Below are 13,525 nucleotides of genomic sequence, written 5' to 3'. Positions count from 1 at the left end.
GAGGATTGCGGGGGTGGAAATTAGACAAGACACACAAGACTATGAAATAGCTTTCCGATGCCTGGCTGCATTTCCATTGCTGTAGACTGAAAACAGAGGAGAATGAGAGTTGACCTCAAGGCATTTATTAAACGTTAAAAACATTAACAAAAAAGTTAGGGATGCACAATAATTATCGGCCCAATACGATGGAAAAATTCCGTATTGGTCTTGACTAGTATCGGTCCGATACTGCAAATTAGGCCGATATTGAAAAGCTGCATTAAATACACTAACGTACAACCAGTCGAAGTCTCCTCGACTCCAAAAACATTATTTATTATAAATATTGAAACTTGGGGTAAAAAAAAAATCACGGGCGCACAGTACCATTCCCCTGAATGAAAGCCATAGCTGAGGCTCCCTCGGGGGTCACCTGGCTCGACAGCCATGGCACGGCCTCGGGGGCGGCCTGGAGAATGACTAACTGTACTTTCATCTTCGTTGCCGGATTACTATAATCGTGTGGACTTAATTGACATTGGATTGCAGCACAAACTGACGAGTTCCAGTGACTTATCACTGCACTGTCAAGGACAAGATCATGCGTGACCAGTGGGACCTCCATCAAATTGTTGTCGGAACTGGCAGGCGCCGTAGGTGGTGGAAGGCAAGGTAACTAACAGCGGGGCAGCCGAGCTTCAACATCCTTTCAACATTGCGGATGAGGTGGCGCCTGACCCGAGTCCTGTGTTTAATGAAAAATGCATCCAGTAGTGCTGCTATATAAAATGTTCAAATGTAAACAAAATATTACATATGTTTGCACAAATCTACATAAGAGGCATAAAAAAAATAATGTGTTTGGCAGAAATTGAATAGAAAAAAATAAAAAGATGAGCGCTACGGTTAATGTAATTTTGAGAGCATTTATTGTGCAGATCTCAAAAGTCAAAATCAAAACTCAGGAATGTATTCAAAACTCAGGAATGTATGTAAACAAATCACGTTTGTTCAATATTTTGTCCCAATCCGATACGGATACGAATTCAATATCCATTCCTTTTCTGAATCACTTATCCTCAATATTTATAGACATACATACATGTTACTGTAACATATCCTGTTTAGCTGTGTGTGTACTGTGCAGAGCTGGGCACTTGAAACTTTTTTGCAGGTCCGGCCGCAACCCTCCACCCTTGACCTGGGTACCCTTCCGGCCTCGACCCCCGCCCTTATTCATAAAAATTATCACCCCCCAACATGATGCTGCCGCGGGAGAGATGCTAACGGAAGAGGTTTACTTAAAGACCATTAGCTGGCAAATTTACTATTCAAACCTGCTGTGGACACGCTTCAAACATGCTCAAACGCGCCACTAGCACTTACCCTGCTGCGTGTGCTTACTTCCAATGCGAGCCCTGGGGTTGTTTTTGTCGTATTGTATAATTATTTGGGTCCAACAGACGACAAGTCTGCAAGCATTCAACAAGTCACTTATTTATTTTCCACACTTCCTCTCCTTCACACTTCCTGGCCTTCAAAATAAAAGCATACCAGCAAACCACTACACAGCAGGTTTGCTACGGCGTATTTCCGGAAGTAGGGAAGAAGCCAGAAGAAGTGCATGAACTCCACCTTGATGTGCCAGCGTCATCCTTAAGTGCTGCGCGCAGATTGACTATACACGTGGAGACAAGTTGTTTTGAAACAGTTCCAAGTCGGGGGGCGTCACTTCAAAAAGACAGCGACAACAATGGATATCGTGCCTGCTACAACCATAAAGAGACCGAGATGACTAGACGATGCATTTAATTTTATTGCGAAAACGATTTGGAAGGTGGTGGCTAAGGGGGACCGTGGGTGACAAGTTTCTTTACAAACACATACGTGACATAACACCCACGCCGCTGTCAAACTAGCTTGCTTTGCAGCAGCAACGAGCTGCGTGGTACACAGTGTGTGTGTGCGCTATTCAAGCTGTGCACGACTTGGTCACTTGTGGGCACTGTGGGTTCCGTAAAGAAGTTTCAGATATACAGTATTTTTTTGTAGAATATTGTCAAATAATCATTTTGAGTTTTTTGACAAAAACGGCTTTGTTTTGCACATATCACCCACCCCTACTGTTAATAGCAAAACGGCACCAGCAACATTTACAGTATGCCTTTATCTCTCACCGTTTTCAAACTACAACCTTTTGAAATAGTGATACAAACACTGAATATTTTTTGGGAAAAAAAAAATGGTTTGAAAAAAAATTTGATTTTGCAAAGCTAACGACAAACAAGGCTGAGTGTACTGCAGGAGTACAATCATAAAGATTTATGCAAAATCATCTCTTACCTCAAACACTTCTGCACTCATTTGACTTGGCGAGCTCCACTGAGCGCTCAGCTGTACAGGCAGAGTCTGTCCATCTTCAGTGAGCACCCTCACCTTGACAGTGTTGACCAACACGGTCATGGCACACAGCCGCTCCTGCTCAAATGGATTGAACAAGACCAGGTACCTGACAGCGATGAGGAAAAACAGTAATTAGTCTCTTTCGATTGAAGGACATGAGGAAAAGGGGGTGTCATGATGTGAGTCCTACCTTGGCCCTGCTGGATCCAGCTCGATTAAAGTGCGCTGAGGTAGGGAGTCCTGAGTAGCACGTCTGTCATCCTACAAAAATCAAACACACACAAATCAGCTGGGTGGGTCAAGGGGGTACTTTTAAAATATATTGATGATGACGATAATACTACATTCAATGAATTGATTTCTACAAGGATTCATTCTTTGAATGAAATACAGTGAATCCACCACAGAGCACAAAACCTGTCTAATTGCGCCTCAATGAAATCCACCAAAATCACGTGCCACAAATTAGACCACCTCCAAGCTCGTCTAAAGTCTAGTTTACTTCTTGTCACCAAATTGACAGGTGCGCCTGGGGCGTGCAACAGAAAATACCCTCAGTCCGCTCGAACGCCTAGAGAGGCGCAATGTAGTCTGCCAAATTCCCGAGCGCATCCATGCTTGTCTACCAAAACAGCCTTCAGTAAACACAGTAAACTGACTTGCCCAGGCACGAAAATTAAGATGTGCCAGTTTTTAAGCCGACTGGATCGGTGCCTGGCTTTGAAAATAGGGCAACTCGTAAGTAAAATGCAATGTAAATTGTTTTTGCCCTGTTGTGACAATCGTCCAATGTTTCCTCTTACCGTCTCTAGGAAGGGTTCTGTTTGGTAGAAGCGATAGAACTCTTTGTTCTTCATCACCAGGAAATGTGCAGCGTTGATGATAACTCTCTTCAATCCAATGAGTGCGCGTAGTAACCTATGGATGACAGGAGACAATGGCTCACCAAGCAACCAAGAGCAGATGGCGTGTTTTTGCTCCCGGGTATCAAACCCACAAGTAGCTTCCACAAAGATGGAGGGTTAAATGATCCTTTCATACAATAACTAATTTATTTAATTATTTAATTATTTATTTATTTTAACCATTACTGAGCCAGATAAGACAATTGAGAAAGGATTCTTATCTGCAATGCCAAGCTAGCAAAATGTATCTCTAATCTTTAATTCTTGAGTTTAGTTATCTAATCTAATTTACCTATCAAAGCTACTGTCATTTCCTACCTGGTGCCATAGTCGACAACAACATTCTCTTTTGCAGTACCAGTGATGCCATCATGATGCTGGAAGAGGCCCACAGAGCGCCTGGCGTCAACGAGCAGGGTGTAATCTGAGACCGGATAGCGTCCTTCCATGCCCATGTGTCTGGCGTTGGCAATCGCTAAGCTGTAAAGTATCTCAGCTCCCCTGAATCATGCATAACACCGCAATTAGGAGAAGCTCTGTAAAACATGTGATCTGCTCCTCAACCAAATCCATCACAGCATCACACACAGTCAAGCTGGACTTCACACTTCTTCAATTGGCCCATCAGGTTTAAAACATACACATTTATTTGTTCCATGACTCCATGAGTATGCCACTGATGGGACTCTAAAACTTCAGCAAAGCAGAAGTGCGGTGAGGCTTGCAAAAAAGGGACAAATCTATTTACCGGTAATTGATTTCCCTCACACTTTGTGCATCGAGTCAAGTGGTCGGATAATGGATTTAGAAAATCCTTAGAAAAAAATTCCAACATTTTCCTAAATTTTGGGCAAATAATACTAAAAAGAATACAAAGGTTTACAGTAGTATTAATGTGGATCAACCTGAGTCGGTGGTCCACTGAGGGCTAAAGCTTCCTTACCATTGAAAGGTTGTGTGGGAACCTCTGCTGGACCTTGTATCTTTAACTCATTCACTGCCATTGACAAATTTACTTGTCTTTTCACAGTCCAGCCATTCAGTCCCAGGAATTTATTTATATATTTTTTCTAATTTTTTCAAACTTTAGGGTAAACAAGGGTCTGAAAACGTCTGACAGTGAATGAGTTACTAATAGTAACTACCAAAAGGGTACTAATAGTAACTACCAAAAGGTTGTACATTTTCCATTGAACTACTTAATGAATGCCAGAAAAATTGAGTACATGTCTGTGGACTCTTTTCTGACAGATGCTGGAAAAAAATTTCCCCTATCCAACATGACTCCTGCACTTATACTCCCTTGGCCACTCCCATAATACAGAGGGGCGTGACTCTGCCTAACCCCATGTACCAATGTGCGACTCCACGATCTTAACTGGATTCAAGTAGTATTTGTGAGCCAAAGGTAAAAAAAAAGAGGTCACAGCGACACAACGGCCTACCTCAAGTCACCTATCTGATTATGTGTGCCAAAATGGGCCTAACCTAACACCATAAATATAGAACACAAAACTGACAAAAAAACATTAAAGAAAACATTCCTGCGTCATGTCATCTAATCAACAGTTTTCATGTCTATGTAAGCAAGGAAAAATGTGTGAGGGACATCGACAACTTGTTTGCAGTGCGTACAAAGAAAAATAATGTTTCCTGTTGGACAGTTAACACACACAAAGCACAGGTTGTAAGAGAGAGATGAGTGATGTGTGAATTAAATTGCCCAACCTGAGGTGTGACTCAATGACACGATCCAAGCTCTTATAAAAGGGGCGGGATGTAAAGTAGCCTGTCCAGTAGTGGTCTTCTCGGTCTGCATAGGCAAAGAAATCTCCACTGAGCACGGGGAAGCCTGCAGGTCTGGATCCTTGGACCAATCCATATGATTTATACAGAGCATTGAAGTAGTCTGTGAGAGTTCCAAACTGAGCCTGGAGGAGAAGGCACAAATGCAGGAAAAGTTCAAACTCAAAAAAATGCATTACTTAAACTGAACACATAAGAGAGCAAAAAGATAAATTACTAGAACTCAGACTTTCTGGGCTCTGAACTAAACACTGAGCCATGACCTATCTTTTGTTCCCTCAGATTAAATACACTTGTATGATTCATTACTATCTCAAAGTTTATATTGTACATAGTGCTGTCAAGCGATTAAAATATTTAAGCATAGTTAATCGCATTTTTTCATAGTTAACTCGTAGTTATCGCATATTTTATGTATTGTAAAAAAAATCCCTTGATTGTTCTGTCCCATTATTTTTTTTAATTATAATACCCTTAATTTGAATAAGAGGATTGATTTTCTTATGCAAATATTTTATTAAAGTGAAGTCAACCCAAACATATTTTTTTCAAGAATATGTTCTATGCAGGCCCACTAGTTGAAACAAGGCATTCTGACAATTATTGCATTTGTGGAATAAGAGTTAATCCACTTGTTTTAGCCATCACTGGGGCGGCCATTTTGTCACGTCTGCCGACTGGAAATTACATCACAGTTGCTCAGAGCTCAGGTAACAACCAATCACAGCTCACCTGTTTTCTTAAACTGAGCTTGGTCGTTATTTGAGCCCTCAGGGCATCTATGATGTCATTTTCAGTTGACAGAAGTGATAAAATGGCCGACCCCTGAGATTGCTAGATTTTGCTGCTTGACTCATATTCCACAAACACAATATTAATCAGAATGCCTTGTTTCAACTAGGGGGCCTGCATAGAACATATTCTTGAACGATGTGTCAGCTGAGCAATTCATCCTCATCGTCAATATTTTGAAGCAAATTTAATGCCTCCTGTACTTTAAAGCTTTTTTTTTTTCAAGATAGATGTATAGATCATGGTGACCAGCAGCCTTTATCAATGCAGCCGCTGGTTGCTATGGAAACCTTAATCACGCGATCAAAAACATTGACGGCGTCAAAAGGGGGTTGGATTAAGGCCGAGAATAACGCGCTAAATTGACAGCCTCACAAGCTAGGAAGCATGGAAAACATGAAAAAACTAGAAAAGTGGCTTTGACGGTTGCCAAATTACTTTCTCACCTTGACATGCATCTCAGGGTGGGAATTCATGTAATCGAAGAGCTTCTGATAGTTGATATACTGCTGGTCCCACTCCAAGGCCTTGTCGTAGCGAAAGTCATCCCCGAGAGGGATGAGAAGCACCTTGCTACGATAAAGTTTGGACTTCTTGCGATACTGATCCAGGAGGAGTTGTGCCCTGAAAAAGACAAAAACAAATTGAGGCAGGCACCCTGTGCAGTCTTCAAGGAATTACTACAACCTTGGAAAGAGCAGGTTCACAATTGGTCGGAGCTATTTGCCATTAGCCAGTGAAATGTGCACTCACACATTATGTATGGCTGTTAAAAGCTGCTGCCTAATGGGCCTGCAGGACCATTTGTATTCGATGCCATCTTCCTCTATGTATGTGCTCTTTCTGTCTGTTGTCCTTGGCTCAAGTTCAAGTTCAGGAAATGTGCATCCATCACTGCTAACTCCAATAGAATGCTGAATACAGTTTTTCCCCAGGAAGGATCGTACTTTTTCTAGGTCATCATCATATTAATTTGATTTAGACTTAATAATCCACCTTAACTACGGGTGTATTCATACCTGCACTGTTTGGTCAACTTAAACAGACCAGACTTTGTTTCCAACGCTGGTCCGGAACTTTTGTGCTGGTGTAAATACACACAAACAAATCCTGGTGCGGCTCAAACAACCGGACCAAAACCCACTTTTTGAGGTGGTCTTGGTGCTGAATACACACCACCGCCGATGCGCACCGACGACAGGATACATGTGACATTTGGGGCTTAACAAGGTAGCCCAACAGAGTGGGAACTATTAGCCCATAGTGAATGCTGATCATATCTTAGCATTCGTCTTTTGTTTAGGTGATGTGCAAAAGTACTTACCCCCGAAGCGTGCCCACATTGAGTTAAAGCTTGTTTTCATTTAAAGGTCAGGGTGCAAACATTGAAAAATGTTCTGTAGCCCTCTAGAATCCCCTTTACAATGCATAACTGTCATTAAAATGTGATTAGATTGTTGGTAGGCAGCAGTTTAATCACTGAATACAATTCAGAATGTGTCGTCTGACGTCTGAATCTCGCGCCCCCTCATCTTCGTATTTTTCCGGAGATGTGACGTCACAGTAGCCGGAGGATTCAGTGACTACTAATCATGAACGGTCTAATAACGCCCCCTTCTGTCGCCTTGTGTGTTTCAAAATCCTCTCATTCCAAAACATCGCTCGCCATTGAATGTGCTGAGTTTGTAGCGCATGGAAATTGTCTATGGTGTAGCTAGCTGTTTAGCTATATCTACGTCACTTCCGGAGGCTAGAGCCACGATTCCTCGAGCTTCCATGAGGTTCGGAAACACTCGGAATCAGTAAGTCAAACCTATTTTCTAATGGAACTGTGGTTGACAACTTGCAGGAAGTGATCGTATGCATTATAAAACCTATTACCAATGAGAATATGAATTTTAACAGACTCTGAAAAAACCCTGACCTTTAAAGACATGAAGAATGCATGCTTGTGTGTGTCTGATTTGCAGTCATTTAAACGAGGTTTTGCGTCAGAGCGGCAGTATTTGTCAGTGTGGTTTGCGGTGCATCATTCTCTGCAATTTAACACAAATAGTAAGCGATTGATTCCTGCCGAAATGGGTGGAAAGCTATGCGCATTTGCATTCGTTAGACCAACAAAGTTTTGCAATGAAGTAACCATAATGAATTTCAGTACTCGAATACGATACACAATATAAAAGGGAGAGGATTGAGGGAGTGGGCTATGATGTTTCTATCTGGATCAAATCTAAGTGACAAGGTACAGATGGGCGGTCTCCTGTTAGAGAACAGTACTTGCATTCTAATTGACCGGTTGAGTTTTTTAATTTTTTTTTTTTTTTTTTTTGGAACGATCAATAGCTGTGTCGAATGAAGCAAAACAAAAACAAAATAAAGTCTGCAGGTTCTGAGGTGCGTTCAGTGACCACTCACACAGTATGACTGGATTACTCATACCCATTCAATGCGTCAAACTGCTATAAACTACATACATATTTCTAAACAATGTGGGCTTTCTAACACGGTGCGCCATAACTAAGTGACTCCAGCTGATTCATCAGAATAAATAACGAATATGCACGTTTGTGTTTGATTTGCATTTTTATAAACAAGGTCCAGAGGTCATGGGTTCGAATCCGGCACGACCTCTCTGTGTAAGGTTTGCATGTGCCTACGTGGGTTTTCTCCCGGTACTCCGGTTTCCTCCCACATTCCAAAAACATGCATGGTAGGTAGGGGTGTAACGATAGGCTAAATCACATTTCGGTTCGGTTTCGGCTTTGGAAACTTCGGTTCTGTATATTTTCGGTACAAAAAAAGTTCTTGTTTTTTTAAATATTTTTATTTTGAAAAGATGTCAAGTAAACTGTACTTTTTAAAAAAATAATAAATTAAAGCGAACCATTCGGGTGATATTCTAAGAAATTACACCAGAATAAAAAATACACTAACAATAAAGATCTCTTAATTTTGTAAATTATTAAGACATTGAAATCATTAAACACAAAGCAGCAACAGCCTATGACACACTTAAGTATTCAAGTTAAAGGCAAGTTGTCATTACAGTACATATGTACACTTTTTGTAATGAAAAAAATACATACAATAAGTTACAATTATTGCTAACTATACTAAAACTATTTTATAATGGAAAAATATAGTAACTTTAAAAAGTCTTAATGAAATTGTTTACACTTTTTAAACATTGAAATCATTGAAATCTTTGAATCTTCAACAGCATATTGTAACGAATTGGGTTATCTGTGTTGTGGTCGGATTTGTGTGTTGCTGAGTTGTGATGTTCCCGAGGTTCATGAATGCATCGTACGGCTAGCGAGAGAAGAAGCGAAGAAAGAAGAGCGCGAGCAGTTGTACTTGGATTAATAAAAACGTGATGATTAAACTACGTCTGACGGCATGTTCCTGGAAGACGCTACAATATGATAAATCTCGCTATTTAAGTTTGACGTTTTTGCTCCCTCGAAAGATTCAGAGTCGGATGATGCCGTGCATGTTAGACGTGCTACCTGCCGCCGATCTCATGTAGCAATGTCGGCACACAACTTTGGGACTCCTCCATGTACCTTTCCCCATCGGCGATTTTAACACGTAAGACAGAATGTTCCCAAACAGGAGACCGCAGTGTACAGGGGGACCTTCGAGCTCTGGCTCTTTTCTGCCTCTCACTGTTGTGCCGTCACTCTCCTCTACCGCGTGCAACAGTCAATAGCGCCCGTGCGTAAGCTCGCGCTAATAAGTGGACCGAACCGAACGCAGGTGGACCGATCCGAACATGCCATACCGAAACGTATAAATACACCCACGTGTACCGTTACCCCCTAATGGTAGGTTCATTGATCACTCTAAATTGCCCCTAGGTATGATTGTGAGTGCGGATTTTTGTTTGTCTCTGTGTGCCCTGCAATTGGCTGGCAACCAGTCACAGGGTGTACCCCGCCTACTGCCCGAAGACAGCGGGGATAGGCTCCAGCACCCCTGCTACCCTTGTGAGGAAAAAGCGGTATAGATAATGGATGGATGGATGAACAAGGTCTGGCAAAAAAAATGTATTGCACTTCTTATTAAATACTTGCACTCAGTATTTCATTCAGCAAATTATTCACTACAATTTAACACGACAGGTATGCACATTTGCACTTGATATATCAAAAAGGTTTTGTAAAGTAATTGTTATTGATAATGTAGTAGTGAATTTGAAGTGTAGCGAATTTCAGCAGGTATCCTCTTCCAGGCAGACGGAGAGAATATATATCCTGGCAGGCACCAATTAAGCTCACAGGTGAATCAAACAGGTTTTCCCTAGATAAAGTTCCAAGGGGATACAGATTCTGGCAGGCACATTACCACCGCCACCGCCACTCCTGACACACAAACACAGCTATGCGAAACCTGCGATGAATGAGCTGCTATTAATACCCAAAATTATTTCGCAGCTCTAATAACAGCACAAATATGCAGAGCAGGAATGAAGCACGTAGGAATTCCATGTTTTCCTCCATTTGCGGGTTTGTGTTCTGTTTGCTAGGGATCGACACCAAAATATCTAGAGTACACAATTTTAAGTATTGATCCTCAAGCTAAAGTATCGATATTTTCACAATTAATTCATATATATTAATCTATAATTTAGAAGGTTGTATTGTCATCCAATCAGAATTTTTGCTATGTGTTGCCAAAGGCAAAGAGCTTTCTGCCTTGGCAGAAACAAACTGCTGGGTCTGGTCCCGCCGATCAGAAAATTGTAACACATTTGATTGGATGAAGAACGATCAGGATGAATGCCCACGTCTCTCAGGCGCTGCATGGAGTGCACGCCAGTGTTCACCTGATGACATGGAAGGGGTAACAAAATAGTTGGAAGTAGTTTGGCTCAACTGACAATGTGAGCGCTCCCACTGGTATGAGTACATGTGGTTTTGTTCGCAGCTTTGTGTTTAGAAAAAAAAAAAAAAAGTGGCCGATCCCTACTGTGTGCCACCTTGATCATTCCTGGCCAATGGGAGCACCGATTGTCACATGAGTCAATGTGTATTTCCAGAATACAGCTCATTTGCAAAAAGTACTGTGAATGCAAACACCAAACAACAACAAAAAAAAGGCACGCTTTTGATCAGGACCAAATAAGCGGACCAAAAGCCTTTTCTGGTGTGAGAGCGATGTGCTGTACACACAATGCAACAGACTGTCTACAACAAGACAAATGACAAAAAAATAATTGTTTAGGATTCATTAATCCATAGTGTTGCCACAGAAATTAAGATATTGCAGCAGTATGACGCACCTCTCTGCTACATTTGCCTCCACAACAGCCTTGGGTGGCACTTTCCATGGACAGTTGATTCGACCGCCAGGTAGCCTCTTGAAGTCAAACTGGCAACAGATCTTTGGGTCAGGCCCGCATGTATGAGGCACGTCATAGCTGTAGAAGGGCATCATGTGGCATAAGATGTCTGAATTGGATCCAGTGTCTGTAAAAGTGATATAAATAAATATTCAAATATTATCTTGGATCAAGAACATCCATCTTGGAGCAATGGACAATTCTGATCTTACGTCAAAATGACGTCACAAGTCAAGATGGCGGTCAAGTCGGTGAAAACAAACTCTCCTCTTATTGAAAAGCATTGAACTTAGGGTCGTTGTCATTATTTTGATTTCGAAAATGTGCTGAAATGTCGTTTGACTACTATAACAATCTCCCTGCAGAAGCAAAAATCCGATTTTAACAGAAATCGGACTTAATTGGTCAAACGTTTGATGAATATCCCGACTAACTTGTGCTCACCACAAAGCACTGCGGTCTTGGTTAGCTTACATTCTGAACCGTCCAGTTGCACTCTCTCCACTCAGTTTACCCACTTTCTCCGACATTCATGGTCCACACAGTCATATGGAATGATAGTTTCCATCATGTTAATGTTGCTGCATACTGTACATACAGATACATCATATGGTACCATATGATTACATAAATTGCTTAGATCAGATAGACTTTCCTTGATTGCCCTTAAAATGCAGCGTTGTTTGTCATATATTTTCTTTCTAAAGCAAGACAAGGTTAGCCAATCAATTGGTGTTCAGTAGCATGCTTTCAGTAACAGCTGCATTATTGTATTGTCTTGAACTTCTCAAAAATAAAGCTCTTGTGAAAAATTATACAAAAACATTTATTAAAATAAATATAAATATAGAATTTAAATTAACAAACTGTCCTGAATGTTTGGGCTGAAATAGCCCCTACTGTAAATACACAAAACATTTGCATTTTCAACTTTGAATTCAATATGTATTAAATTTCAAGTTTTCTTGCTTATAGACTAGTCGCAAATAAAATTTGAGAAATTCCCATCCCATCCCTAATCCTGAGGGAGTTTTTCCTTTCCAGTGACCTGGATTTCCTCTGTCTCTCAGAGACTTGGGCAGGTACTGGTGCTGAGTATAACGCTTTAATTGAATTGCTGCCACCTGACTGCCTTCTTGGACTCCCCGAGGACTTCAGATCGTGGTGGAGGAACGGTGAGTATTTTTAAAAATAATCTTAAATTTAAACGGTGTATATTTTCCACATTAATCACCAGCTTTGAAGACACTTTCTTGGAAGTAGGCAGTGCTGTCCCTGTGCTCTGCGCTGTTATTTACCGCCCTCCTAAATACAATAAGGACTTTTTGAATGGCTTTTCAAATCTTGCTGAAGTCAGGCTCATTCAAATTCTAATCATGGGGGATTTTAATATTCATGTTTGTTGTCCAGAAAAAACACTGGCAGAGGACTTTTTGACTTTTTACGCCTTATTTATTCCTTTAATTTTGTGCAGTATGTGACTCTCCCGATACATGAACAAGGACGTACGTTAGACGTAGTTCTCGCTTATGGTCAATCGGTGTCAAATGTCTTAGAAAATGTGATTTCCGATAACATGACTGTCTTCTCATCCTGTGCTGCTGTTAAATCTGCCCCTCCAGAGTGCAGCCGCCGGATTTTTAAGTACTGAATCAATAGTCTTAAATAGTACACATTGTTGCTTGTGACGGTTAGCCTGAATAAGGTTTGATAAATGCTGTCTTTTGGCCTCTTTAACTGTCTGTGATCTGGTGGTTACGCCAGCAGTCTTAACAAATTTGATGAGACCTGCAGCTTTTTCCACTTGTATTCGGCTTTGAGGCACTCCTGTTTAGCTGTGCAAGTTTAGTAATTAAACCAAGGCTCGGGTCTAGGGTTTGACTGCACAGTTTTAAATGGAGCCACCAAATCCAGTATAGCATGGCAGGATGAGTGGAACCAAGAGGTGAGTTCCTCCGTGTTTGAAGCAAAGCTCATCAAAGTCATCAGCAAACCGACCAGCAGTGCGAGGGTTAAACCCTTCTCAGCCAATTCCCGCAGACTCTTCCCCTGAAATGTGCAATAGATTCCTACAAATTTTCATTGATAAAGTTTCTACTAGGGGTGGGCGGATCGATCTGAATATTGATATTATCGATACTAAGCAAGTACTTGGATCGGATCGATACTATTGTCCTGAGATCGATACTTCGCTCAAAGCGCCGCTTCTCCCCCCTTCTCTCTCTCGCACAGCGCCTCCTGCTACTCTCTGCTTGAGTGAGTGACTCAGGCACACTTTTAGCCCCTCCTTGGC

General features: G+C 41.3%; 1 protein-coding gene across 2 annotated transcripts in view; it reads right to left on the bottom strand.

Annotated features, from left to right (window-relative positions):
• The window catches only part of man2a2 (mannosidase, alpha, class 2A, member 2), a 35,644-nt gene that overhangs the window by 9,393 nt on the left and 12,726 nt on the right, over positions 1 to 13,525 (bottom strand). For both annotated transcript variants that reach the window (XM_086028448.1, XM_086028447.1), the window contains exons 8-14: positions 11,173 to 11,359; positions 6,335 to 6,512; positions 5,019 to 5,221; positions 3,609 to 3,791; positions 3,189 to 3,303; positions 2,576 to 2,646; positions 2,326 to 2,491 (exon numbers count right to left, since the gene is read on the bottom strand). In XM_086028448.1, the coding sequence (XP_085884574.1) occupies positions 2,326 to 2,491; positions 2,576 to 2,646; positions 3,189 to 3,303; positions 3,609 to 3,791; positions 5,019 to 5,221; positions 6,335 to 6,512; positions 11,173 to 11,359 (1,103 nt within the window). The remainder of the gene's footprint in view (positions 1 to 2,325; positions 2,492 to 2,575; positions 2,647 to 3,188; positions 3,304 to 3,608; positions 3,792 to 5,018; positions 5,222 to 6,334; positions 6,513 to 11,172; positions 11,360 to 13,525) is intronic.

This window comes from Filicampus tigris, chromosome 4, assembly GCF_054856515.1.
Source record: "Filicampus tigris isolate MCC_2025a chromosome 4, RoL_Ftig_1.0, whole genome shotgun sequence".
Classification (NCBI taxonomy): Eukaryota; Metazoa; Chordata; class Actinopteri; order Syngnathiformes; family Syngnathidae; genus Filicampus; species Filicampus tigris.
This window is presented reverse-complemented; position numbering and strand designations above follow the sequence as displayed.